Here is a 23,219-nt window from a genome sequence, read left to right as displayed (position 1 = left end):
CCCGCCCGGCGCGCCCCGCCCCGCGTTCGGCCGGCTCCGCGCCCCACGCGCCCACTCCCCACCGCCCCGCGCTCAGGAGCGCGGCGCCTCCGTCCCCACCGTCGCTTAGGGTGGCCCGTGCTGATGATGGGGCCTCTGGCCCTCCGGGGCGGCTGAGTTGGTACTGCGGCAGCTGGGGGTGTGGCCGTGTCCCAGCTCTGCTCGGCAGGGCCGGTCCAGCGTTGCCGTTACGGGGTGGGGTGGAGGCGGGGGGTGGGGGGCGTCCCCATAGGCTACTTGCTCCGCTCGAGGGAGAGGCCACTGGAAAGGACTGTCCCCCGTGGTCAGTTCCGGCCTGGCCCTTAGCCTCTCTGGCACTGGGTGTCCTCACCTGTGAAATAGGGTTAAGGGCGCGCTGTCACCGTGCTGTAGGGGACTTCCCAAGGAAGGAGGTTCCTGGGCTTCGGTGCCAGTGATGTCGGGGGTACTGGTTCTTATATCCGGGTCGCCAAATGTCCCTGTCTGCGGGGCCTGGCTGAGTCCCTTTCAACCCCTCCAGTTGCCCCCAGATGTTCTACAGTTTAAAGCCACACCTCCCCTTTGCCACGAATGCCTGTCCCTTCTCTTTGGACAACTCTCCTCCTATTTTATGACCTGGTATAGCTGTGAGTTAAATTCCTTATCTCAGCATGCTTTGGGCCAGTGTCTGGGAGGCCCTGACCCTGCTCTGGAAGTGGTCTGCAGAGTGTCTGAGTCCCCCTGGCCTCCGACTGTATGCAGCTCCTGTCCCCTGGTGCCCAGGGCCCGCTCACAAAATGCCTTCCAGTTGCTCAAGTTGTAGGTGCTCACTTTTTTCAGTGCTCTTGGGGGTATAAAGGGAGTGGAGATTTTACATGCGCTCTTCATTCATCCAGCAAATGTCTGCGTGTCCCCTGTGTGCCAGTCAGCGGGACCTGGCAGTGAGCAGGACCGACAAGCCCCGGAGCAGAGAAGAAGTGGACTTGCAGACTGGGTGAGAGGTGAGGAGAGCTGAGGAGAAGCACACGGCGAGGAGGGGGGTGTTTCAGCGCTGCCTCTTGCTCAGCACAGGACGGAGCTGGGGCCACTAGCAGGGCAGCAGGGCAGGGGCTGAGCTGAAGAGAGTGCGGGCCAAGGTCAGGGAGGAGAGAGGGGCCCTGCAGTCTGGGGGGTCTCTTGATGCCATGTGCCCAGGGGGCTTGGCTGCCATGTTGACAGGCTGGCTGGAACAGGGCAGAGGCTGGAGGCCTGCCCAGATGGGAGGCGGCTGCTTCTTATTTAGCCTAGATAACAGTCCCGGGAGGTAGGTCCTTCAAAGACGGGCCAGAGCTTAGTCAAGGTCACACAGCCCTGCCTATGCCATGGTACTTGATGTGGCATCTTCACCCGCCTCCTGAGACGTGTGGGGCAGCTGAATGCGGGTGTGGGTCAGCGCACTTCTCTTCCACTCAGGCCACACTCTATACGCTTCTCTGGCCCTCCCCTCCCCCTCCCAGCCCTCCATACACTGTCCTTCCTCTCGCCATCCCCGCATGTCCCCCAGCCACTGAGGCCTCTCCATGCCCCTTGCCTCAGCCCTCCTGGGTCTTCGGCCCTTCCTCTGGGGAGTCTATCCCATATTCCACAGGAGGAACCAAGTGGGCCGGGCAGGGGCTCATTCAAGGCTGTGCAGCAGGTAATGCTGAGAGTGGGATTTGAACCCAGGACCCTCTGTCTAGAGCATGAGCTCCCAGCCCCCAGTACATTGGGCTGTGGCCTACATGCTTTGCTTTCCCATAGCAGAAGCCTCCTTCAGGCCCTGCAGAATTGTCCTCGGCCACTTTCCCGGGCCTTCTCTGCAGACCGAGGACCCGTCCCTGGTGTGGGGATCAGAGGGTGCCCATGTGCCAGCCTCACACCTGGTGCAGAGCTGTCTGTGAGGCCGCCCTCTTGCTGGCCTCCTCAGGGCGGCGGGTGCCCCTCTCGTCCTGTGTCCTCAAGTGCCTGCCTGATGCTCCCCTTCCCTGTCTCTCTGCCCCTCGCCCAAGCCACCTTCTCTTCCCCTGTTCCTTGTGTCCCCTACCTGCCTGAACCACCCCCCGCACCCCCCCATAGAGAGCTCCCCCCTCCCTCATGGAGCTTCCAGTCTCCCGCTCCACACACAATTCTGGGCTTGGATCAACGCCAAGGGTGCAACAACCCAGAACAGGCGAAGGGTCCTGTGAGGGGGAAGGGCTTGCTGAGGACACAGAGGGCTCAGGTCCCCATTCTGAGCTGCGTCAGGGAGGGCACTGGCCGCCACCGAGCAGGATTCCTTGCTGGACCCCAGCTCTGACCTCTGCCAGTAGAGGGCCCACCCCTCCAGGACCAGTTCTCTGCTGAAGGCTGGCAACTCTGCCAGAGCCTCCTGGCAGGGGAGGGCCTTGTCTGAGGCCCCCACCTCTGTAGCCCGCTGGACTGCTGGGAGGGAGGAAAAGGGAGAGCGGGCTAAGAGAAATCTCAGTGTCTGCAAAGAGCCTGTGTTGGGCAGGAGAGTAAGTTCTCGAAGGGAGATCTGTCCAAAAACTTGGGAGGTTCTTCAGAATCCAGAGGGTTTGCAGGATGTGGGTTTGTCAGAATGGAACAGGGGCGGTGTCCTTCCTGTCCTCTGTGTGTGTGTATGTGTGTGTACGTGTGTGTGTGTGTGTGTGTGTGTGTGTGTGTGTGTGTGTGGTCCAGCAAGGGGGATCAAAGGGGCAGAGGAGGACTATCAAGATGGAAAGGAAAACCCGAGGGTGATTTCTGCCTGAAGGGGTCTCCCCTTCCCCAGTCTCCTGGTCCTCTTGGGGACCTCCCAGGCATGGCTGACTGTCCAAAGGCCAGCTGTGGCTTGTGCAGTCACTCTCCTGTCCAGAATGTCACCTTCCTCGCTGACCCTCTGATGGAATGACCTGCAGTCTGGGGTCCTACTTGGGTACCACTTTCTCCCTGAGGCTGCCCTTACCTCTGGGGGTGTGACTGTTGCTGATACAGGCTCTTCTTCCCATCACACCCAGGCTGGGGGCTCCCACGGACTCACAGGGCACCAGAGTGCCTGCTGGGGGCAGCGTGGGATTTGGGGGATGAGGGGTGTCCCTGCCCCCTGTGAGTGTGATGTCAGCCAGCTTGTAGCTTTCCACTTTATTGGAGGAGCTGCACTCTGAGTACCCCAATGCCTGTGCCATCGGATGTGGGAGACGCAGCATCCATCCTTCCCCCTTCCCTCCCAGGGGACCTAGAGAAAGGAAGCCTAGAGACCAGGGGGCGCTTGGAAAGTGAGAACTTTATGTAGGAGGGTGGGGCGCAGTAGTGCACTGTGGGGTCGCCATCAACGCGGGAAGATGCTGCCGTCGACTTTCTCCTCCAGAATGGTTTCCACGCGCCTCCGCTGCGGGGGAGGAGGTGCTGGGGCCGGGTGTGCGGGGCGGAGGGCGCGCTCCCCCCCTCCCCGGCCCTTCCCGGGCTCGCAGGCACCTCTTGACGGTCTAGGGGGTCTGGGATCCTCGTGGGCTTCAGCTGCGGCGGCAGAAACAGCTCCAGCCGGAGGGCGGCGCGCGCGGACTTCTGCCGCAGGATGAGGAGCGAGATCTCCTCCGCCTGCGGGTGCCGGGGTCAGGGCGCGGGGGTGTTGCGGAGCCTTGGCGACGGGCGGCCCCGCCTCGCCCTCAGAGCCCCGGGCCGGGTGGTCCCCCCGCCCCGGCCCCGCCCCGGCCTCACCCGCAGGCGGGCGTAGCGCTGTCGGAGAGCGCGGACTCGGCCGCGGGCCTCGGCGGCCTTGAGGACGCCGAGGACCCGGTCCTGGCGCTGCGCGGGCGTCTCGAGCGGCAGCGTCCACGCACGCGGGTCAGGCATGCGGTGACCCAGCTCCGCTGACTCGCTCGGGAAGACGGAAGCGGCCGCGCCCACGTCCTCCAGCAGGTCGCCGAAGAGCAGGTGGCTGTGGCGCTGCGCGGGCCGCATGGCCGCCAAGCCCTCCAGCGTGAGGGCCCAGCCCGGCGTCGGGGGCTCCGCCTTGGCACAGCCCACGCGGGCCCCTGCGCCCTGCGCGCCCTTACCCGCTCGCTCCCGCGGGACCCTGCGCGCGGTCCCCTTCGCCGGCTCTGGCTGCATCCTCGGGCCCTGCCGAGGGAAGGCGATGTCCCGTTGGCGCCCGCTCTCCTTCGGTCTGACCTGGCCCCGCCGTGGGTTCCCAGCTCCGGCCCCTCTGGACCCCGCGCAGCCCGCCTTAGGGCCCGCACCTCCTCTGACCTCTGCACCTTTGCCGCAACCTCGCACACGTCCCGGTCAGCTCAGCCTCCTTACTCCGCTAGAACTTTCTGATCCACTCCCTTCCTGCCCACGGGCTGTTTCTCCCGCCACTGGGAAAATGCTGAGACCCCTGAGTTGCCCTCAGGGGTGGAGACAGCTTGAGACTGACTGCCCCGGGTGAGGCTAGGAGGACACTACCTCCCCTGCCGGGACCCTCGCTGTGTTCCGTCCCCCATGTCTGCGTAGGCCTCAGACCCCTCTGTCTTAGTGTTAGGGGCTGGAGATGGAGGGGGCGGGCCTTCATTATATCTTGGGCAGAGGACTCATGCTTCTCTGGGAGATGTGTGTGTGTTTGATGTTGTTGTGTGGGTCCGTTTGTGTGTCTGTGGGAGGTCTCACTTGTGTGCGGCGGAGCCTCAGAGTCGAATGGACAGCTGGCTTGCTGCAGGGGAGACGCCATCCCCCCAGCCTGTCCCCCGCTGGGTCTAGATGGAGTAAGGGAGAGAGGAGCCCAGGGAAAAGGTGGTAGAGGGGGAAGGGCCCACGAGGTGGGAGAGGGAAACACCCCGGAAGTCCCGGTGCAGCCCTGCAGGGCTCCTTTCCTCGCCCGGCCCAGCCCACAGCACCCCAGACCCCGGACCCCAGATCCTGGGCCGGGTCCTGGCCCGCACTGGGACAGAGGCTGGCGTCCGCTCCCTCCCCTGCCCCGTCCCTAGCAGCGGCGGTCGAGTGCCCGGCCCTTGCCTCCCATTTCCACACCCCATACTTTCCGCCTTCTCGGGTCTGGGCCTCCAACTCAGCCCAGACTCTCTGGAACTTGTTGACGCGGTTGCTCGGCAACCAGGAGGCCCGCCCCTCCCCCAAGCCAACGGGGGCGGGGCGAGCCCTCGGGGAGGTGAGTGGTCAGAACCTCGGTCCAAGTGCGCCGAGGTCCCTGGCCAGATCCCCCGCCCCGGGACCTCCCGGCTGTCAAGGACCATGAGGGAGATGACTGTCAGCTTTAACAGCCCGGGTGCGCTCTCTTTCTTTTCTGAAGAGCCCCAAACGCACTTTTCTGCGGGCTGTGGGCCCAGCTTCCTGACTGGAGAGGCCTTTGCTGGCTAGTTTTGGGGTCAGGGGGCGCAGATCTGAGGAGACATTCGTGGTTGAGCCCCTTCCCCTCTTCACGGCCCACGAGGCCTCCCGCAGCAGAACTCAGGACTCTTCACCTCTTCCAGGGCAAGTCTGGGGGTCCCAGGGGTGGTGTAAGAACAGAGTCGGGTTTTTTTTTTAGACCATTGGTTTTGTTCTCCTTTTTAAAAATATTTATTTATTTTCTTTCTTTTTTTCAAATAAATTTATTCATTTATTTATTTTTGGCTGCATTGGGTCTTTGTTGCTGTGCACAGGCTTTCTCTAGTTGTGGAGAGCTGGGGGCTACTCTTCGTTGCGGTGTGTGGGCTTCTCATTGTGGTGGCTTCTCTTGTTGCGGAGCAGGGTCTCTAGGCGCATGGGCTTCCGTAGTTGTGGCACGGGGGCTCAGTAGTTGCGGCTCGAGGGCTCTAGAGTGCAGGCTCAGTAGTTGTGGCACATGGGCTTAGTTGCTCCGAGGCATGTGGGATCTTCCTGGACCAGGGCTCGAACCCATGTCCCCTGCATTGGCAGGCGGATTCTTAACCACTCCGCCACCAGGGAAGTCCTTTCTTTCTTTTTTTTTGGGCTGTGTTGGGTCTTAGTTGCGGCGCGTGGGCTCTTCGTTGCGGCACGTGGGCTTCTCTCTAGTGGTGGTGCGTGCGTTTTCTCTCTCTCCTTGAGGCGCGTGAGCTCAGTAGTTGTGGTGCATGGGCTTAGTTGCCCCGCAGCATGTGGGATCTAAGTTCCCCGACCAGGGAGCAGACCACGTCCCCTGCATTGGAAGGCGGATTCTTTACCACTGAACCACCAGAGAAGTCCCCAGACTCGGGTTTTGATTTCTGGGTCCTGGGTCCTAGATTTCTGTAATTTATTTGTGCATTTGTTAATTTCATAATATTTTATAACTGATTCACTTAACTGATTAATTCTTTAGTTTGTTCGTGCAGTCATCAGATTATTCTGGATTCATTAATCCATGTACTCATTGCACAGTTGATGTTAGGCCAAAATGAGTGCATTAAGTCCATAATTTGTTAATGTATTGGTGGTTCCCACAGTGTAAACATGCCTCTTCCCTTCATTCATGGATGTGCCAAGGTGGGCACTGACGCCCATGGATGGTGCCGTTTTGGGAGTTCACAGCCTCAGTCCCTGAGGGGAGAGACTGTCCTGGCTTTGGGGGTGGTGTCTCAGCTGAGGTTCTGGCCTTTCCGAAGGAGGCTGTTGACTTGGCGTGCCATCCCCCCCTTCCCAAAGCTGCATGGAACTGTCCATCCTTCCAGCCCCCAAGCCTTTGCAGGAGCTGTTCCTTGGATGCTTCCCCTTCCCCCGCCCCGCCCCACAGAGCTTGTGCCTTTAGGGTGAGGCCTGGGCCTTGGGATTCAGCATCACCGAGGGGCTTTTGAAGGCAAAGGTCTCTGGGCTCCAGAAGAAGCAGTGAGGACCTAGGCAGGCTGACCCACCTCCTCCTTCAAGCAGTCCTCCTGGATACACGCAGCCCAGGCCAGTACCACCTCTGGCCCTCACTCTGCGCTCCCACAGGAGTGAGTTCTCTGAGACAGGAGTCTGGGCCCTCCTCTCAGCTTCCCAGGGTCCTGGCCAGGGAGATGCAGGGGGGAAGTGACTTGCAAGAGTGGGAGTTATGGGGGGAGGGGGAGAATGGCACACTCCCCTGTGAGAAGGGACTGGTAACTTTCCCTCTGTTTTTGTAGGATTGAAAACCTTTGACACCCTCTCCTCCTTAATTCCCAGAGGGCCTGGTGTTGGCATAGTTCACATTCCTGAGCGGAGCTTCTTCCTGCTTCTCCACCCCCCCTACAGCTCCCCTGGGAGGGGAGGTGCTCGGAGGTGCTCCCTGTGTCTGGGGCCCAGCCACTGTGAGGCCCCGGGCCACGTCTCCCGCCTGTTTCTGTGTCCAAGATTCATGTGTTTTTCAAGGGCTGGTGGAAATGCTGAGATCTAAGAGCATGCTGATCAATGCCAAGGCCTGAAAATAAAACTTCAAAATAATATTAATAAGTATTATTAAATGACTGCAATATTTAACATTATATTGCAAATCTACAATTCTCTGTCACTGTATGTAAATATTAGGAAGTTAAAATCACAAGGAAAAAGTAATATTTTATGAAGAAGCCCAGAATTATGAAAATCCTTTTACTTTTTTTTTGCACGCAGGCTTTTCTCTAGTTGAGGCGAGCGGGGGCTACTCCTCGTCACGGTGTGCGGGGGCTTCTCATTGCCGTGGCTTCTCTTGTTGAGGAGCACGGGCTCTAGGCACGCGGGCTCAGCAGTTGTGGCTCGCGGGCTCTAGAGCACAGGCTCAGTAGTTGTGGCGTGCGGGCTTAGTTGCTCTGCGGCATGTGGGGTCTTCCCGGACCAGGGCTTGAACTCGTGTCCCCTGCACTGGCAGGCGGATTCTTAACCACTGCACCACCAGGGAAGCCCCATTCCTTTTACTTTTTAACAGCACAACTGGCCTGGTGACTGAGTTCCCTGGGGATGGCTGTTCTGGGTGAGGCTGCTGGCGACTGTGCTTTGATTCCCGTGCCCTGCTCCGGGGGGTGGGGGGGGTGGCAAAGCATATGCGGACCGAGGGGCAGCGGACAGTGTGCCATCTGGCGTTGACGGGCCCTGAGTCACTGGGTGCAAGGGTGAGGTGCGTTCACCCCAGTTTGTGGGTGTCACTGGCACTCTGGGACCTGGGTCCTGCCCGGAATGCCTGTGACCTCCACGTGTAGCCCTGCTCAGGCTGTCACTGGATATGTTGCGGACCCGTGTTCTGTCATTCATGGAAGCTGCGTGTCTTGGGCTGTCGCTGGTACCCTTGCATGTTTTGTTTTGCCTGCATGTGATGTGTGTGTTTGAGGTTGTCTTGCTTTGATACAGATGCTCGCACGTGTTCCCTGCTGCCCCATGTGTAACACATGTTCTGTGTCTTCTCTTGGACGTACAGGGGTCGAGAGAGGCGGGGCCATTTCCTGGGCCAGGCCCCCTTTGTGGGAACCCTGCAGGGTCCAGGGCTGGGGGCTACCATCCCCAGAGGGAGTGTTGTCAGTACCCTGGCCTGGCCCCCCACCGTCCAGTCCTTGGGCTGAGACTGCCCGTGCGGGCAGGTGGGCCCAGGCGTGCCCGATGTGCCCTCATGGGAGGTCTGTCCAGACGGGAACTCACACCCAGCCTCAGGGCAGCCTCCGAGCCCCGCCCTTTCCCCAGGCTGAAGGCCATTAGGAAACAGCTTAGTAAACTGGTGGGCAGGTGGGCCCAGGCAGTGGGGGTGGGAGGGGCTGAGGTTGGCTGCTCAGACCTCGGGGAGCCCAGGTCGGGGAGGCTGCAGGAGGGCGAGCCCCTGGGGTTCCTGCCCTGCTGGGGCTCCCAAGGTCAATGGGATGGGGCTTCGAGCTCTGCCTGGAGAATGTGGTGCACGTGTGTCCCCAGGCATCTGAGGCTTTGGTCTGCCTCTTCTCCCGTGTCTACCTTGTGCCTCACGTGCACCCTAGTGTGGGTTTGCGTGGGTGTGGCCCATGCGTCTGTGGGTCCCTTCGAGTGTCTGTGCGTCCTCTGAGCATGTACCCCTGTCTGTTTGTTTACCTGTGTGCCTATTTGGGCATCTTTGTGTGTGTTTTTGTGAGTCTTTGTGTCCTGAGTGCCTCTGTGGATGTGCCCCGTGTCTCCACACGTGTCCCTGGGTCGACTGCAGTGAAGACGCACAGATACGTCCTGGGGGACGGCCTGGGATGCTGAGCCCTGGGCTATTCGCCTGCTCTGTCCTCTCCTGATTCGCCAGGTATCCTAGCGACGCTGCTGCCAGTCGCCTAGCAACCAGGTCCCCATCCTTGGAGACAGATGCTCCAAGCAGGGTCTGGGCTGTGTGGGCAGAGCCCGGGCAGGAAGAACGACCCCTTGACTGGATGGGGCTGGCAGTTCAGCTCAGGGGTCACCCACAAGGCATGTGACCCCAGGGATGGGAAGGAGGCAGCTCCGTGTTCTGCTGTGTGGGTGCTGGGGGCCCAGGCTGTGAGGCAGTGATGTTCAGATGTTGTTCAGGGACCCAGCTGAGGCAGAGGTGCCCTCGGTGGGTCTTCAGGTGGCAGACAGACCTGGCTTTGAACCCTGTCTCTGCCACTTTGACAGGTGGCTTCACACTGCTGAGGTGCTGAGGCTTACTGCTCTTGTTGGCACAAAGATGATGCTGAGGCCCGCAGTTAGGGGTAGTGGGGATGGACAAGCTTGTGCTTGTGATGGGCTTGGCACCCAGGAGGCACATGGGGCACACTGGACAGTCCAGACATCCTGCTTGCTTATGAGGCTCTGATCTGATCAGGGCTGGCTGGGCAGGGGCCCAGCCACCTGACCGGCGGCCCCCTGTGGCTCAGCTGCCCTGGGATCCCAGCTGAGGGGCGCTGTTCTGGGCATGGAACTCCGGCTGGGGCAGGTCTGAGTCCGTCCAAGGCTCTGCTTCTGAGTGAGATGCGGCTTCACGTCTGTCTCTGTCTTGTGTGTGTCTCTCCGAGTCTCCGTTCCATGTCTTTGTGTGTTTCTGCATGTCCTTTGTGTCTGTTCTTGTGTGTTTGTCCCTGTGTCTCCATGTGTCTGTCCCTGAGTCCCTGTGTGTCCTTGTGTGTGTGTGTGTGTGTGCGTCCGTCCACGTGTCTGAGTTCTCATGTGCACCTATCCCTGTGTCCGTGTGTTCGAGCCTGTCTCTGCCTGGGCTCTGTGGGTCCAAGCCTCTCTCTGCTGTTCATCTCTGAGGGTGCACCCTGGTCCTTGCATCTGTCCCCATCCAGCCTGGGGCCCCCTCCTCCATCCTGCACGGCCCCTCCCCTCTGGAGCTGCAGCCTCCTCCCCTCCCCCAGCTCCGTGCACCAGGCTGCTGCGTCTGGTCTGGCGTCTGAGAAGGAAAAGGAGCAGCTGCCACTGTGCGGCAGCCGCAGTCCCGTCCAGACCCGGAGCTGAGTCGGGCCGGCGCTCCCAGCCCTGCTCCGCCGCAGGCCGAGGGTTAGGGTCTCCGGGGTTCCAGCTCCCACGGAGGTCACCGAGGTAAGGCTGAGCCGCTGGGGGCTGGCGTGGAGGTGACCTGTGGTGGCCGCCGCTCTCAGGCAGGGCTGGGGAGGGGCAGGAGGAGGCCCTGTGCTCGGTTGCCCTGTGTCCAGTGTTCCAGGTGTTTCTGGGTGTGTCTTGGTCCCTTTTGTGCCTGCGTGTGCACAAGGGCAGCTTTGGGCATCTGTGTGTGTGTGTGTGTGTGTGTGTGTGCGTCTGTGTCGGTGAGCCCCCGTGGGTGGACACATCCCGCTGTGTAAGCGCGTCCGCGCATCCATGTGGCAGCCTGCAGGCCAGCTGAGACTGTGTCCCTGTGTGTGTGCACGTGTGCCCCTCTGTTCATGTATCCCTGTCCCTGGCATACACGTTTGCGTGTCTCCGTGTGCCCGGTGTGTGCGTGTACGTGTGTGCACACGCACGTGCCTCCGTGTCTGTGGCCCGGGGCTGGGTGGGTGCTGGGTGCTGCGCTCACATGTCCCTGTGCCTCCCCAGGTTCCGTAGGGCTTTGCGTGCAGGGCGGGGCATGGAGTCCCTCTTCCCTGCCCCGTTCTGGGAAGTCTTCTACGGCGGCCACCTGCAGGGCAACCTGTCCCTCCTGAGCCCCAACCACAGCCTGCTGCCCCCGCACCTGCTGCTCAATGCCAGCCACGGCGCCTTCCTGCCCCTCGGGCTCAAGGTCACCATCGTGGGGCTCTACCTGGCTGTGTGCATCGGGGGGCTGCTGGGGAACTGTCTCGTCATGTATGTCATCCTCAGGTAGGCTGGGCACCACCCCCCGTCTCCCACCGGTGAGTCCTGAGCAGCTGCCGAGGGCATGGAGCAGGGGCTGCTCTGGCAGGCTTGGCACGTGGGGATCTCCCCCCCTGTTCAATCCCTGGCCCCCTGGCACTGGGCAGGGTCAGTCCTGAGGCCCTGGTGGCTCAGCTCCTGAGGGCAGAGGCATTTGGCTGGGGGAGAGGGAGAGGCAGGGTCCAGTCCGGGTGTGGGAGGAGGCACAGCTCCGTCCCAGATGGAGCGCCGCCCTGACTCCTGAGAGATGACGCTCCATCTGAGCCGTGCGCCAGGCTCCCAGCCAAGCTGCCGCGTGAGTACCTCACGGGCCCCGCAGTGATCCCGGAAGGCAGCTCTTGTCGGCGTCGTCCAGGTCCGGCGCTGGGGCAGCTTCACGAAGCTCCTTCCTCAGCTCCGGGGCTCCGTGTTCACCGCTGGTGTTTGGGCCGATTCCAGCATTTGCTGGCGCTCAGAATGGGAATGCTTGTGGGGTCAAGGATGGCAGCCACGCTGCTGGGGGGACATAATGGGGGATGATGTGGGGACATTGTGGAAGGATGGCCGAGACAGTATGAGGGGACAGCATGGGGAAACAAAGTGGGAAGAGCGTGGGGACAGCGTGGGGATGGCATGGGGTGGTAGAGTGGGAAGAGCGTGGGGGGAATGTGGGGACAGGGTGGGAACAGCGTGTGGGGATGGCATCGGGACAGCGTGGGGACACATGCACTGTGCATGTGCGCACACACGTGTATACATGTATGTGTACGCATGCACATGAGCATGTAAATGTGTGTACACATGAGAGTGTGCACCCATGTGAATGTGCACACGTGTGTGAGTGTGTGCACGTCTGGGTGTGTGCATATATGTGTGTGTACTGCACCTTGTACATACATCTGTGTGCATGGACACAATACATGCGAGCATGTACATGTTTGTACATGTATGTGAGCGTGGGCATGAATGCGCGAGTATGAACACACACGTGTGTGCATGTGGGCACACAGTGCTTTATGTGTATACATATGTGTGCGTGTGTGCACATGCATGTGCACACGCCCTTGTGGCTCTGTCCGTGTCCGTGCATGTGTGTAAGCATGCCCTTGTACACTTGTAGTGCCAGTGTGTGTCATGTGTGTAAGCATGCCCTTGTACACTTGTACGTGCCGGTGTGTGTCACGTGTGCGCTCAGACAAGGGGCTGCGAGGAGCAGCCGCCCTCCCCCCAGCGCTGGCCCCGGGTACTAGACTCACGTGCCCCTTCATGGCTGGAGGGTGTGCTATGGGTGAGAACTGTGGGTGGGGGTGGGCGTGTTCCTCCTTCCGGTTGTGAGCGTTTCTTGTGGGGTCTCTCCTCTGCGTGGGGGCATCAAGCCCCTCAGAGGCACGTCTTGATTAGAGCAGAGAGGGGAGGTCGTCTTGCCCACGAGCAGTCTCCACAGAGAGTGATGCCCGGGAACTGCTGTGAGCACGCCGGGCTCAGAGGCAGAACCATGTGTTTTGAGCCATGGCACTGGGGTGGGCTGCCTCAGTGTCAGAAACACCCAGTTCCAGTCCCTGCTCTTTTTTTACAGGCAATTTTTTTTTTTTTTTTTTGCGGTACGCGGGCCTCTCACTGCTGTGGCCTCTCCCGTTGTGGAGCACAGGCTCCGGACGCGCAGGCTCAGCGGCCGTGGCTCACGGGCCCAGCCGCTCCGCGGCATGTGGGATCTTCCCGGACTGGGGCACGAACCCGCGTCCCCTGCATCGGCAGGCGGACTCTCAACCACTGCGCCACCAGGGAAGCCCACAGGCAATGTTTTTAAAGTAGTTTTAGGTTCACAGCAAAATTGAGGAGAAGGTACAGTGGTTTCCTATATAGTCCCTGCCCTCCCCTCCCCTCCGCAGGCATCATCTCCCCCATTATCAACATCCCCACCAGAATAGTACATTTTCACAACTGATGAACCTACACTGATACATCATAATCACCCCAAATCCATAGTTTACCTTAGGGTTCCCTCTTGGTGTTGTACTTTCTATGGGTTTGGACAAATATATAAAGGCATGTGTCCACCATTACAATATCACACCGAGTAGTTTCACTGCCCTAAACATCCTCCGTGCTCTGCCTGTTCATCCTTTCCCACCTCCCAACCCCTGGCAAACACTGATCTTTTTTACTGTGTTCATAGTTTTGCTTTTCCAGAATGTGGAATCATACAGTCTGCAGCCTTTTCAGATTGGCTTCTTTCACTTAGCAGTGTGCACGTCAGGGTCCTCCGTGTCTTTTCACGGCTTGAGAGCTCATTCCTTTTTACTGCTGAATAATATTCCATTTTCTGGGTGAGCCACAGTTTATTTATTCATCCACCTACTGGAGGACATCTTGGTTGCTTCCAAGTTTCAGCACTATGAATAAAGCTGCTATAAACATCCGTGTGCAAGTTTTTATGTGGATATATTTTCAACTCCTTTGGGTAAGTATCAAAGGGTGGGTGATTGCTGAATCTTATGGTAAGAGTCTGTTTTGTAAGAAACTGCCAAACTGTCTTTCAAATGGCTGTACCTATTGACATCCTCACCAGCATTTAGTGGTGTCAGGGTTCCAAATGTTGGTCATTCTAATAGGTATGTAGTGGTATCTCGTTGTTTTATTAAAATTTTTTTGTTTATTTTTGGCTGTGTTGGGTCTTCGTTGCTCTGCGCGGGCTTCCTCTGGTTGCGGCGAGCGGGGGCTACTCTTCGTTGCGGTGTGCGGGCTTCTCACTGCGGTGGCTTCTCTTGTTGCAGAGCACAGGCTCTAGGGCGCAGGTTCAGCAGTTGTGGCGCACGGGCTTAGTTGCTCCGCGGCATGTGGGATCTTCCCGGACCAGGGCTCGAACCCGTGTCCCCTGCACTGACAGGCGGATTCTTATCCACTGCGCCACCAGGGAAGTCCTCATTGTTGTTTTAATGTGCATTTCTCTGCTGACATAGGTGGAGCATCTTTTCATGTGCTTCTTTGCTGTCTGTATATCTTCCTTGCTGAGGGTCTGTTAAGGTCTTTGGCCCATTTTTAACCAGGCTGTCTGTGTCCTTATTGTCGAGTATTAGGAGTTCTTCGTGCATTCTGGACAGCAGTCCTTTGTCAGATGGGTCTTTGGCAAATCTTTCCTCCTGTCTGTGGCTGCTCTTCTAGTTCTCTCGACCCACTTTTCCTTTTACCATCTCTGTGGCCTTGAGAAGACCATTTAGATCCTCTGAGCCTGAATGTCCTCCTGTGCAGACTGGGCATCAAAATAGCGCTTCTGAATCTTAAATGAGTTAAAATCCAAGTGAAGAACTTGGCACAGGCATCTGCCGTCACCACTGTCCTTGTTATTTGGTCATGATTAAGGCCTCTTTGAGCTTATTCTAAATCTCTCTCGAAGAGGCAGAACGAAACCCCAGATTCCTTCATGGCAGTTTAATTGACATGGAACATTGTCGTCTCTGGTGTTGCCACCGTCACCAGCACCACCACCACCGTCACCAGCACCACCACCATCACCACCACCGTCACCACCACCACCACCATCACCACCACCAGCACCATTGCCACTGCCACCACCATCACCAGCACCAGCACCACCACCATCACCCCCAACACCAGCACCACCACCACCATCACCACCGCCATCACCACCACCAGCACCATTGCCACTGCCATCACCATCACCACCACCACCACCGCCACCATCACCACCACCATAATGACCACCACCCCCACTGCCACCACCACCACCACCACCACCATCACCACCACCAGCACCATTGCCACTGCCACCACCAGCACCACCACCATCACCATCACCACCACCACCATCACCACCACCATCACCACCACCACCACCGCCACCGCCACCACCATCACCACCACCATCGCCACCAGCACCATCGCCACTGCCACCACCAGCACCACCGCCACCATCGCCAGCACCATCGCTGCCACCACCATCACCACCACTGTTGCTAGCACCATCTCCACCATGACCATCACCACCACCACCACCATAATTACCACCATCACCAACACTACCACCATCACCACTATGACAACTATTAATTCATTTAGCAGATAGTTATTAAGCACCCACAGTTCCTCCAGGCCCATGCCAGGTTCTTGCATACAATCAGACCCCATTAGCATCTGTCCCATCCCTGTCACCATTTCCTGTCTCGGTTGCTAGGCAACAGTGAGGCCTGGTTTGGTGTGCTCTTCCAGATTCTGGAGCCCCTGGAAACCTCTGGTGGTGGAAGGGCCAACGTTTTGGTCCAAGAAGGGTCTTGGGGGAGACTTGAAAGGGAGGAGGACAGGTTCTTTGTCTTATGAGTCCTGTCTCTGCTCTCACGCAGGGGCAGGCAGACACTCTGCTCCCCCGACCCCACACCCTTCTTTTCCAAGGCAGACAAGTCTTTAGGTTGCGAACCATTTTTTGTGTGCTGTAAGTACTTGAAGAATGTGTTAAAATACTTGCCTTCAGCCTCCATGGCATTGGGCTGGGCCCATGAGCCTACATTTTAGCAGGGGGCAGAGTGGGTTCCCCCTGTGACGGCCAAGAGGAAGGGCCCCTTGCCCTTTGCTGCCAGGTCTGCCAGGGTGGCCAAACGAAGCCTTCTTCCTCCCCGTCCTCTCTGCAGACACACCAAGATGAAGACAGCTACCAACATTTACATCTTTAACTTGGCCCTGGCAGACACTCTGGTGCTGCTGACACTGCCCTTCCAGGGCACAGATGTCCTCCTGGGCTTCTGGCCATTTGGGAACGCCCTGTGCAAGACAGTCATCGCCATTGACTATTACAACATGTTCACCAGCACCTTCACGCTGACTGCCATGAGTGTGGACCGCTACGTAGCCATCTGCCACCCCATCCGTGCCCTTGACGTCCGGACATCCAGCAAGGCCCAGGCTGTCAATGTGGCCATCTGGGCCCTGGCCTCTGTTGTGGGCGTTCCTGTTGCCATCATGGGCTCGGCACAGGTTGAGGATGAAGGTCAGTGCAGGGGACCCTCCTCCCCAGTGCCACGCTCCCCTGGCTCTGGGTGGCTCTCTCCCTGCCCACCTGCCCACCCGCCCTGACCCTGCTTCTCTCCCTGCAGAGATCGAGTGTCTGGTGGAGATCCCCACCCCCCAGGACTACTGGGGCCCCGTGTTTGCCGTCTGCATCTTCCTCTTCTCCTTCATCATCCCTGTGCTCATCATCTCCGTCTGCTACAGCCTGATGATCCGGCGGCTGCGAGGCGTCCGCCTGCTCTCAGGCTCCCGCGAGAAGGACCGGAACCTGCGGCGCATCACGCGGCTGGTGCTGGTGGTGGTGGCTGTGTTCGTGGGCTGCTGGACGCCCGTCCAGGTCTTCGTGCTGGTCCAAGGGCTGGGCGTCCAGCCAGGCAGTGAGACTGTGGTGGCCGTCCTCCGTTTCTGCACGGCCCTCGGCTATGTCAACAGCTGCCTCAACCCCATCCTCTACGCTTTCCTGGACGAGAACTTCAAGGCCTGCTTCCGCAAGTTCTGCTGCGCGTCCACCCTGCGCCGGGAGACGCAGGTGTCAGACCGCGTGCGCAGCGTTGCCAAGGATGTGGCTCTTGCTCGCAAGACCTCTGAGATGGTGCCACGGCCGGCATGACTAGGCGTGGACCTGCCCATGGTGCCTGTCAGCCCGCAGAGCCCATCCACACCCAACACGGAGCTCACCCAGGTCACCGCTCTCTAGGCTGACGTGCAACTGCGCATCACCAGCCTCCACGGGCCCTGTGGCCTTGGAGGGTCTGGTGACATCATGGGACAGGTCAGAGCATTAGGGCTGCCCTCGAGGCCCTAGTCGTACTAAAGCTGCCCTCCTAGTGGAGGGCGGGGAGGGGGTGCAAGGACTCGCTGGTGAGCATGCCCGGCCAGAGCCACCCCGGCACTGCCAAGCTTCATGGACTGTTCTGGCCTCTCCCCTGCTGCATCCCGCTCTGGGTAGGCACACAGCCGGAAGCGTGACAGCGGCTGTACAGTCCTACGTGCCCCTCGTGCTGTGTGCTGTCTGCATGGAGCCTTGCAGTATCTCCTCTGGGCCGCTGGATGGGCCTGGCGCTGCCTGGAGAGTCCAGTGGGCATCCCTGGGCAGTGAGACTCGCCCTGAGAGTGAAACTCTTAGGAGGCTTCTCAGCAAGGCTGTTCCCTCCAGGACACATGAACTGCTGCGCCGCAGACATGGCCGTTCAGGTTTGTGAGGTGGCCAGGACCGCCGCAGGCCACCCTGTCGTTTGTGAAGCAGCCCCATGTGCCTGGTCTCAGCTGTGGGGTGGGGAAGGCTCTGCAGTGCTCTGTCTGGGTTGCCTGGGCCCCCCTCGGGCTGTCCCTCAAAGCCCTCCTTTCAGACTCCCATCAGAGGTCAGCGGCTGTGCAGCTGTCAGGACCCTGTGTCCTGCTTGGGTCCTGGTGGCCTTGGAAGGATGCCAGCTGGGACAGGTCCTGCCCTGCACCCCCAGTGACTGAGGCCCTACTTCATTTACAAGCCTCCAGAGTTATCTGTGGGGGAAGCCTGAGCTTCCCAGTCAGAGGCGGCTTCGTATGCAGAGTTGGAAGGAGAGCTGGGGCTGGCAGACCTGCTTGAGGGAGGCTGCAAGGACCATCTGAGCCGTGGGGACCCTGCCCGCTGTGACCACCCAGAGGAGTACCCTCCCAGTCTGCAGATGGAGGCTGCAGCTCGGTGACTTGGCAAGCGTTTGCCCTGCAGACAAGCTGCTGAAACACCTGCAGTGGTAGAGCTGCCTGTACCTGCTAGCTGAGCTGCAGACCTGGCCAGGTGAGCTGAGGCACCTGGAAAGAGGAGGAGGTGCTGACTCTGGACTGGCCTCTCCTGCTCTGGGGGCCCCGGCCCTGTGGGGTCGTTCTTGGGGAGGGCGGGGCTCTGTCCGTGCTGCCAGCAGCGGGAGGCTCTGAGGACCAGAGCCACTATGGCTGCAGCATTTTTGTGCCAAGGCTGAAAGACACGCATTTGCGCTGGTGTAACATGTGTCTCCATGTATCTATGCATGTGGACAGTGTGATTTCCCCTGCACGTAACCAGCCCTGAACTGTCTCCAGGGGCCGTGACGGAGGGTCAGAATAACCCCCTGCACACTGGTCAGGGCGCTCTGCTTGCAACAGGTGTTTCTGACTCTTTGGGGGGGCCATTGGGGTACACTCTCTGGGATTAGCACGTGGGGTGTAAGTCGATTCGTCCTCCAACCTGCTCTGTGCTCTTCATGTGGCTCTGTGCTTGGCCGACTGTCCCACTTTGGGAAGGGGTCGACTAGTTCATGACGTCTTGGGGGCCTGTCTTCTTTGCTTCAGCACAAAGTTTCTCCCCAAACAATCAAGCACTGCACTCCCCACCCCTGTAGCCGGAAGTTCCTGTGGGTCCAGTGGGTGGGCGCTTCCCCACAGTGGGCTCTGGGTTCTCTTCACTCCCACCTCCCCGCACTCTAGCTCCTTCCTCGTTCCTTGGGCGGATCCAAGTGAGTTTGATGACAGATGGACAGAGCCGCTTCCTCTGGCAGCCCCGAGATCCTGAGATCCTCCTGGCTCCTGCGTGGGCCCGGTTCTACCCAGGCTGACTGTCGGGCAGACAACCCTGTCAGAGAGAGGGGCTTCGCAGCGGCATCCAGGGCCAGCTCGGTCGCAGTGCTTGGGCACAGGCTGAGGGGCCAATGTCCGGGTTTATATAAGTTTTAATGACAAGCAAATTGCTGTTAACACAAAAATTCAGCATCAAGGGAAAGCTTAGGGTGCCCCCTGTGACGGCCAAGAGGAAGGGCCCCTTGCCCTTTGCTGCCAGGTCTGCCAAGGTGGCCAAATGAAGCCTTCTTCCTCCCCGTCCTCTCTGCAGACACACCAAGATGAAGACAGCTACCAACATTTACATCTTTAACTTGGCCCTGGCAGACACGTTGGTGCTGCTGACACTGCCCTTCCAGGGCACAGATGTCCTCCTGGGCTTCTGGCCATTTGGGAACGACCTGTGCAAGACAGTCAGTGGCAGTTAGCATGGGGGGCGCTCAGGAGGCAGCGAGGTCCTGGCGGAGGAGGCGGCTCAGGGTGTGCTCCGGGCTGCCAACCAGGCCGACCCCACAGCGAGCGTCTGCGCTCGTCCCCGTTCAGGCAGGGATGAGGGGCCGGCCAGCAGCCCGCGGGACCTCGGAAGCGGGACCAAGGCTGGCTCGTCCCCCCCACCTGCACCCAGATCTCTCCTCTGTTCCCCCCTCCGACCCCGCCCCCTGCCTCCAGCCCCGACCCGCCCCCACCTCCACGCCCCACCGCCCCGACCCGGCTTCCAGCCTGCATCGCCACCTCCGCCCCCTGCCCCTTTCCTCGCCCCAATCCCCGCCCCGCCCACCGCAACCAGCTGGGCTCGGTCAAGTCTCCCGGCTTCGCTGAGCCTTGGTTTCCCTGCCTGCGCAGAAGGGACGCCGAACCTTCCTCACGGGGTAGTGGGGGAAGGCCGGGTTGGGGGGGTGTCAGCGGATCGGCTGGACCGGGGAAGCTGCGGGCTCACCTGGAGCTCTGGACTTTGCCCACCAGGGGCGCTGTGGCCCGCGGGAGGCTGCGCCCAGGGGCCGCGCCGGGTGGTGCCGGGCCGGGGTCCGGGTCACGGCGAGGGGATTTGGGGAGTGGAAGGAGAGGGCCAGTTCTCTCTGGGACCAGGAGCCCAGAGCATGGGGACACTCCCTCCCCGCTCCCCAGTCCATCTCCGGAGTCACGGTGGAGGGGGCGGCATTTTCCCCGGGGTCCACAGCTCAGTCGGGGCGGGATCCCGGTGAGGGCTCTCCTCTCACCCCGACCTTGGCTGGCCCATGGCTCCCCCACCCTTGGCGTGTCGCGGGCCCTGCGTGAAGACCCTCCCTCCCATCGGATGTGGACCGCCTGGTTGGGCCTGCTCCTCCTCGGTCCCCACCATGGAGTTCCCAGTGCCAGACGGTGGCTCCCGTTGCTGGGCTGTGTGTGGGGCGGGGGCCACCCCAGGGAATAAAGAGTGTGGGGTCCGTTGAGGAGGCTTGGTTGGCACCTCCTGTGCTAGGGAGACGTTCTGCTGGGGACGGGGTGGGAGACCCTTGCTCGTTCCCGTGGGCTTCCGGCTGACACAGCTCCGCCCCTGCTGCTCCGCGTTCACGCCACGCGCACTCACGCCACGCACATTCACGCCTCGCTTCGGCCCAGCTGGGGTCTTAGCTGGGGTGTGGGAGCCACAGCTTCTCCTCTCGGGGGGCTCGCAGGGCGCAGGATGAACGCTGACGAGGTAATCACGGCTGCTGCGTGGGAACCGAGGTGTGAGTGCAGCACAGTGAGAGCGCGGATCGGGAACAGCTAGTTCTTCGCGGGAGAGGCTGGGTGCTAGTGGCGGTTTGAGAAGTGGCCACAGCCCCTGAGTGTGCTGGGACCTGGGGACTCACTTCTAAGGAACAGAAAGTAGCAGAATGGCTTCCCAGATAGGCCTTAAATGTATGGAGGTTTCCGCCTGGCTCTCTCTCGGATGCTGCCTTGGGGGCTCGCTGCCACCCCTGGAGGATGCCCAAGCAGCCTGTGGACGGCCCGCAGGGCCAGGACCCGAGGCCTCCGGCCAGTGGCCACGAGAGGGAGCAGCTCCTCCAGCCCCAGTGCAGCCTTCGGGTGACTGGGGCCTCGGCTGAAGGCCTGCCTGAAATGTCCTGAGAGACCCTGAGCTGGAGCCAGCTGAGAGCTGCTGGAAGGTTCCCGACCCACAAGAGTTGTGAACTAGTAAATGTTGTTCTGAGCTGCTAATTTGGGGGGAATGTTTTATACAGTAATAGCTTACTATTACCATGTGGTCAGAAAGATAACAGGACGGAGGTAGCCTCTGAGTTGTTTCACGCTGAGGGAGGGCAGGGGAGAGGGGTGTGGGCCCGAGCTCTTCCACGTGACTGGGTGGGGGGGAGGCGGCCATGCAGCCTGGGGGCCACCTCACCCGGTGGCGAAAGGTGTGTCCTGTTTGCCAGCTGGACAGACTGGCCAGAGCCGTGTCACAAGGACTAAAACCAACCTGGGGCCCCATAAGCTTCGAAGGGTTATCGGGTGCCAGGCAGGTGACTTACGGAACGGCAAGGCTGGAGCTCCAGGCCTGGAAGCAGCTGGGAGCCATGGGACCAAGAGTGCGGAGCCTGGCCGAGGCCCACCATAGCGGTCTTCAGGGACTTGTCCTCTGACCCCCCACCAGTGGCAGAAATGGTCTCTGAGCAGCCAGCCCCTTAGCGTTCCCACCCCACCCCCGGGCTCAGTGTGGAGCTCCTGCTGGCTGAGTCTAGGCCCCAGGGCACACCTCAGGGGGGAAGGGGTCCAGGTGCCATCCTGTCTAAGTGACAGGTGCCCCCTCTAGAGAGTGTGGGTCCAGAGGTCCTGGCAGAAGGGCCCTGGGTCCTATAGCAGGACATGGGGGGACCACAGGCATCGGCCTGAAGGGCACAAGGGGCATGGGGCGCTCAAGGGGGCCTGAGCCCTGCTGAGGGAGCCAGGAGGGGACACGGGCACAGGCCTCCTGGTGAAGTGTCACCTGAGTTTCCGGCTGTGAGAGCGTGTTTCATGGCCTCCTTTGATGTGCGCCTTTGGCTTTTACAGCAACACCTGGCTTTGCTGCCCAGGTGTCCCCCAGGATGTCTGTTGTGCCAGGACCACCTGCCTGGGTTGGCAGGACCTGAATCCCTGCAGCTGGCCACCCAAGGGCTGTCTAGGAGGCAGAGACAGGGGTGGGTCCATGGCCACCTCTGAGGGCTCGGTGGCCAGCCTCCGTGGGTCTTTCTCTTTCTGTCTGGAGAAAATAGTGATGGGATGTGAACAAGTGGGGTGTTGCTCTAAAGGAACAGAGCTTTTCTACAGTTGCGTGGGCCATGAGGGAGGGGTGCTCATGCCCCCGGGCACTGGAACGTGGTGCAGAGGCTCTTCCAGAAGCTGTGGTCCAGGAAGGCCTAGGGGAAGGGGCTGAGGCAGGAGCCGGTGTAGCTGAGGCTGGTGACGACACAGGAGAGGATGAATGGCCAGGTCTGTGGTCAGGGCCACGACGGGGGCCAGGTGGAAGGCCGTCCAGCAGAGCAGGCCCACGGCCAGCACAGCCAGGACCTGGAGACTCGCCTTCCGCTTGGCCTTGCCCAGAGCCTCGGCTCCGGAGTGGAGCCGCAGGGCCGGCAGCCTCCGCAGCAGGTCCGCGCAGAGAACATAGAGGGTGCACGTGGGCACCGCGAAGCCCAGCACCAGCGTGTAGATGCGGCTCGCCTGGAACCAGGCCCACTCAGGCCATGGGAAGCTCAGCCTGCAGCTTGTGACCGGCAGCTCATTGCTGTAGACTCCGGCGAAGGTGAAGAAGCGCAGCATTGCGACAGTGACACCAGCCAGATGCACAGGCTGGCGATCTTAGCCCCGCGGACGGTGTGCCGTGGCCAGCACCACCAGGTAGCGGTCCATGCTCACGGCGGCCAGGAAGTAGACGCTGGAGAAGCTGTTGCAGCGGTCTATGGCCAGCACCAGCTTGCAGAGCAGCTCCCCAAAGGGCCGGCGCTGCAGCACGTGCTCGGCGATGTTGGTGGGCAGCACCGGTGTGAAGGGTCGTCGGTGACGGCCAGGTTCAGGATGAACGCGGGGTCCCCGTCTTCATCTCGGGCGCTCTCAGGATCACACAGGTGACGGCCGCGTTGCCCGTTAGCCCCATGGCGCGGATGGCAGCGGACACCACTGGCGGGAACACATGGGGAGCCGGCAGCGGCTCAGGGGATGTGATGCTGTGTCTGGTGCTGTTGTCCCAAGAGAGGCCGGCGCCCGTTGTGCCTGGCCAGGGGGAGCCTCAGCTGTCCAGGCCCTCCGGCCCCGTGGCCTCCATCGTTAGGCAGGACCGATAATGGTTTGTGCCCTGGGCAGGTGGAAGGTGCTTCCAAGCTGGGAATCTGGTCAGGGGCCTCCTTGGGCTGGATTCTGAGAAAGAAACAACCAGAAACTCTGGGATCTGGCTGTCAGCTTAGAACGGTAGCTGCCTCAAGTTCTCTGGCAGAAGTTGTGGCCACTTTGCCGGGGTCAAGGATTCA

General features: G+C 60.4%; 3 protein-coding genes across 7 annotated transcripts; 1 reads left to right on the top strand and 2 right to left on the bottom strand.

Moving 5' to 3' along the window:
- Positions 1-69: 69 nt before the first annotated feature.
- Positions 70-19,414, top strand: OPRL1 (opioid related nociceptin receptor 1). Of its 3 annotated transcripts, none has more exons than XM_081255867.1 (5): positions 70-160; positions 894-998; positions 10,888-11,151; positions 15,807-16,162; positions 16,269-19,414. In XM_081255867.1, the coding sequence occupies exons 3-5, from the start codon at positions 10,919-10,921 to the stop codon at positions 16,790-16,792; spliced, it is 1,113 nt and encodes a 370-aa protein (XP_081111993.1). In that variant the 5' UTR covers positions 70-160; positions 894-998; positions 10,888-10,918; the 3' UTR covers positions 16,793-19,414. The 3 variants fall into 3 exon arrangements, with proteins under 3 accessions (XP_081111993.1, XP_081111995.1, XP_081111994.1); XM_081255868.1 differs by having other exon boundaries at positions 116-156; XM_081255869.1 differs by lacking the exon at positions 10,888-11,151.
- Positions 3,260-5,770, bottom strand: LKAAEAR1 (LKAAEAR motif containing 1). 3 transcript variants are annotated; one of them, XM_081256165.1, is made up of 4 exons: positions 4,243-4,664; positions 3,712-4,113; positions 3,469-3,591; positions 3,260-3,382 (listed from the first exon to the last, which is right to left on the bottom strand). In XM_081256165.1, the coding sequence occupies exons 2-4, from the start codon at positions 4,102-4,104 to the stop codon at positions 3,323-3,325; spliced, it is 576 nt and encodes a 191-aa protein (XP_081112291.1). In that variant the 5' UTR covers positions 4,105-4,113; positions 4,243-4,664; the 3' UTR covers positions 3,260-3,322. The 3 variants fall into 3 exon arrangements, with proteins under 3 accessions (XP_081112291.1, XP_081112289.1, XP_081112290.1); XM_081256163.1 differs by adding an exon at positions 5,009-5,770 and having other exon boundaries at positions 3,260-4,113; positions 4,243-4,372; XM_081256164.1 differs by having other exon boundaries at positions 3,260-4,113; positions 4,233-4,664.
- Positions 19,415-22,049: 2,635 nt separating the features above from the next.
- NPBWR2 (neuropeptides B and W receptor 2) lies at positions 22,050-23,017 on the bottom strand (the record flags this gene model as incomplete). The annotated part of the gene is given in 8 exon segments (XM_081256489.1): positions 22,050-22,112; positions 22,116-22,181; positions 22,183-22,532; positions 22,535-22,572; positions 22,574-22,745; positions 22,748-22,780; positions 22,783-22,981; positions 22,985-23,017. Coding segments are annotated over 8 exon segments (954 nt in total).
- Between the last annotated feature and the right edge of the window lie 202 nt (positions 23,018-23,219).

This window comes from Mesoplodon bidens (genome assembly GCF_964165515.1).
Source record: "Mesoplodon bidens genome assembly, chromosome: 15".
In the NCBI taxonomy this organism is placed as follows: domain Eukaryota; kingdom Metazoa; phylum Chordata; class Mammalia; order Artiodactyla; family Ziphiidae; genus Mesoplodon; species Mesoplodon bidens.
Note: the sequence above shows the minus strand (reverse complement) of the source record. Positions and strands in the feature narration are given on the sequence as shown.

Bases quoted from the DNA above. Each gene is read 5' to 3' on its own strand.
- LKAAEAR1 (XM_081256165.1), bottom strand. From the start codon at position 4,104: ATGCAGCCAGAGCCGGCGAAGGGGACCGCGCGCAGGGTCCCGCGGGAG. The intron at 3,592-3,711 runs GTGAGGCCGGGG...CGGCACCCGCAG, and splicing joins AGCGCTACGCCCGCCTGCGG to GCGGAGGAGATCTCGCTCCT. The intron at 3,383-3,468 runs GTGCCTGCGAGC...CCTCCCCCGCAG, and splicing joins ACCCCCTAGACCGTCAAGAG to CGGAGGCGCGTGGAAACCAT.
- OPRL1 (XM_081255867.1), top strand. From the start codon at position 10,919: ATGGAGTCCCTCTTCCCTGCCCCGTTCTGGGAAGTCTTCTACGGCGGC. The intron at 11,152-15,806 runs GTAGGCTGGGCA...TCCTCTCTGCAG, and splicing joins GTCATGTATGTCATCCTCAG to ACACACCAAGATGAAGACAG. The intron at 16,163-16,268 runs GTCAGTGCAGGG...CTCTCCCTGCAG, and splicing joins GGCACAGGTTGAGGATGAAG to AGATCGAGTGTCTGGTGGAG.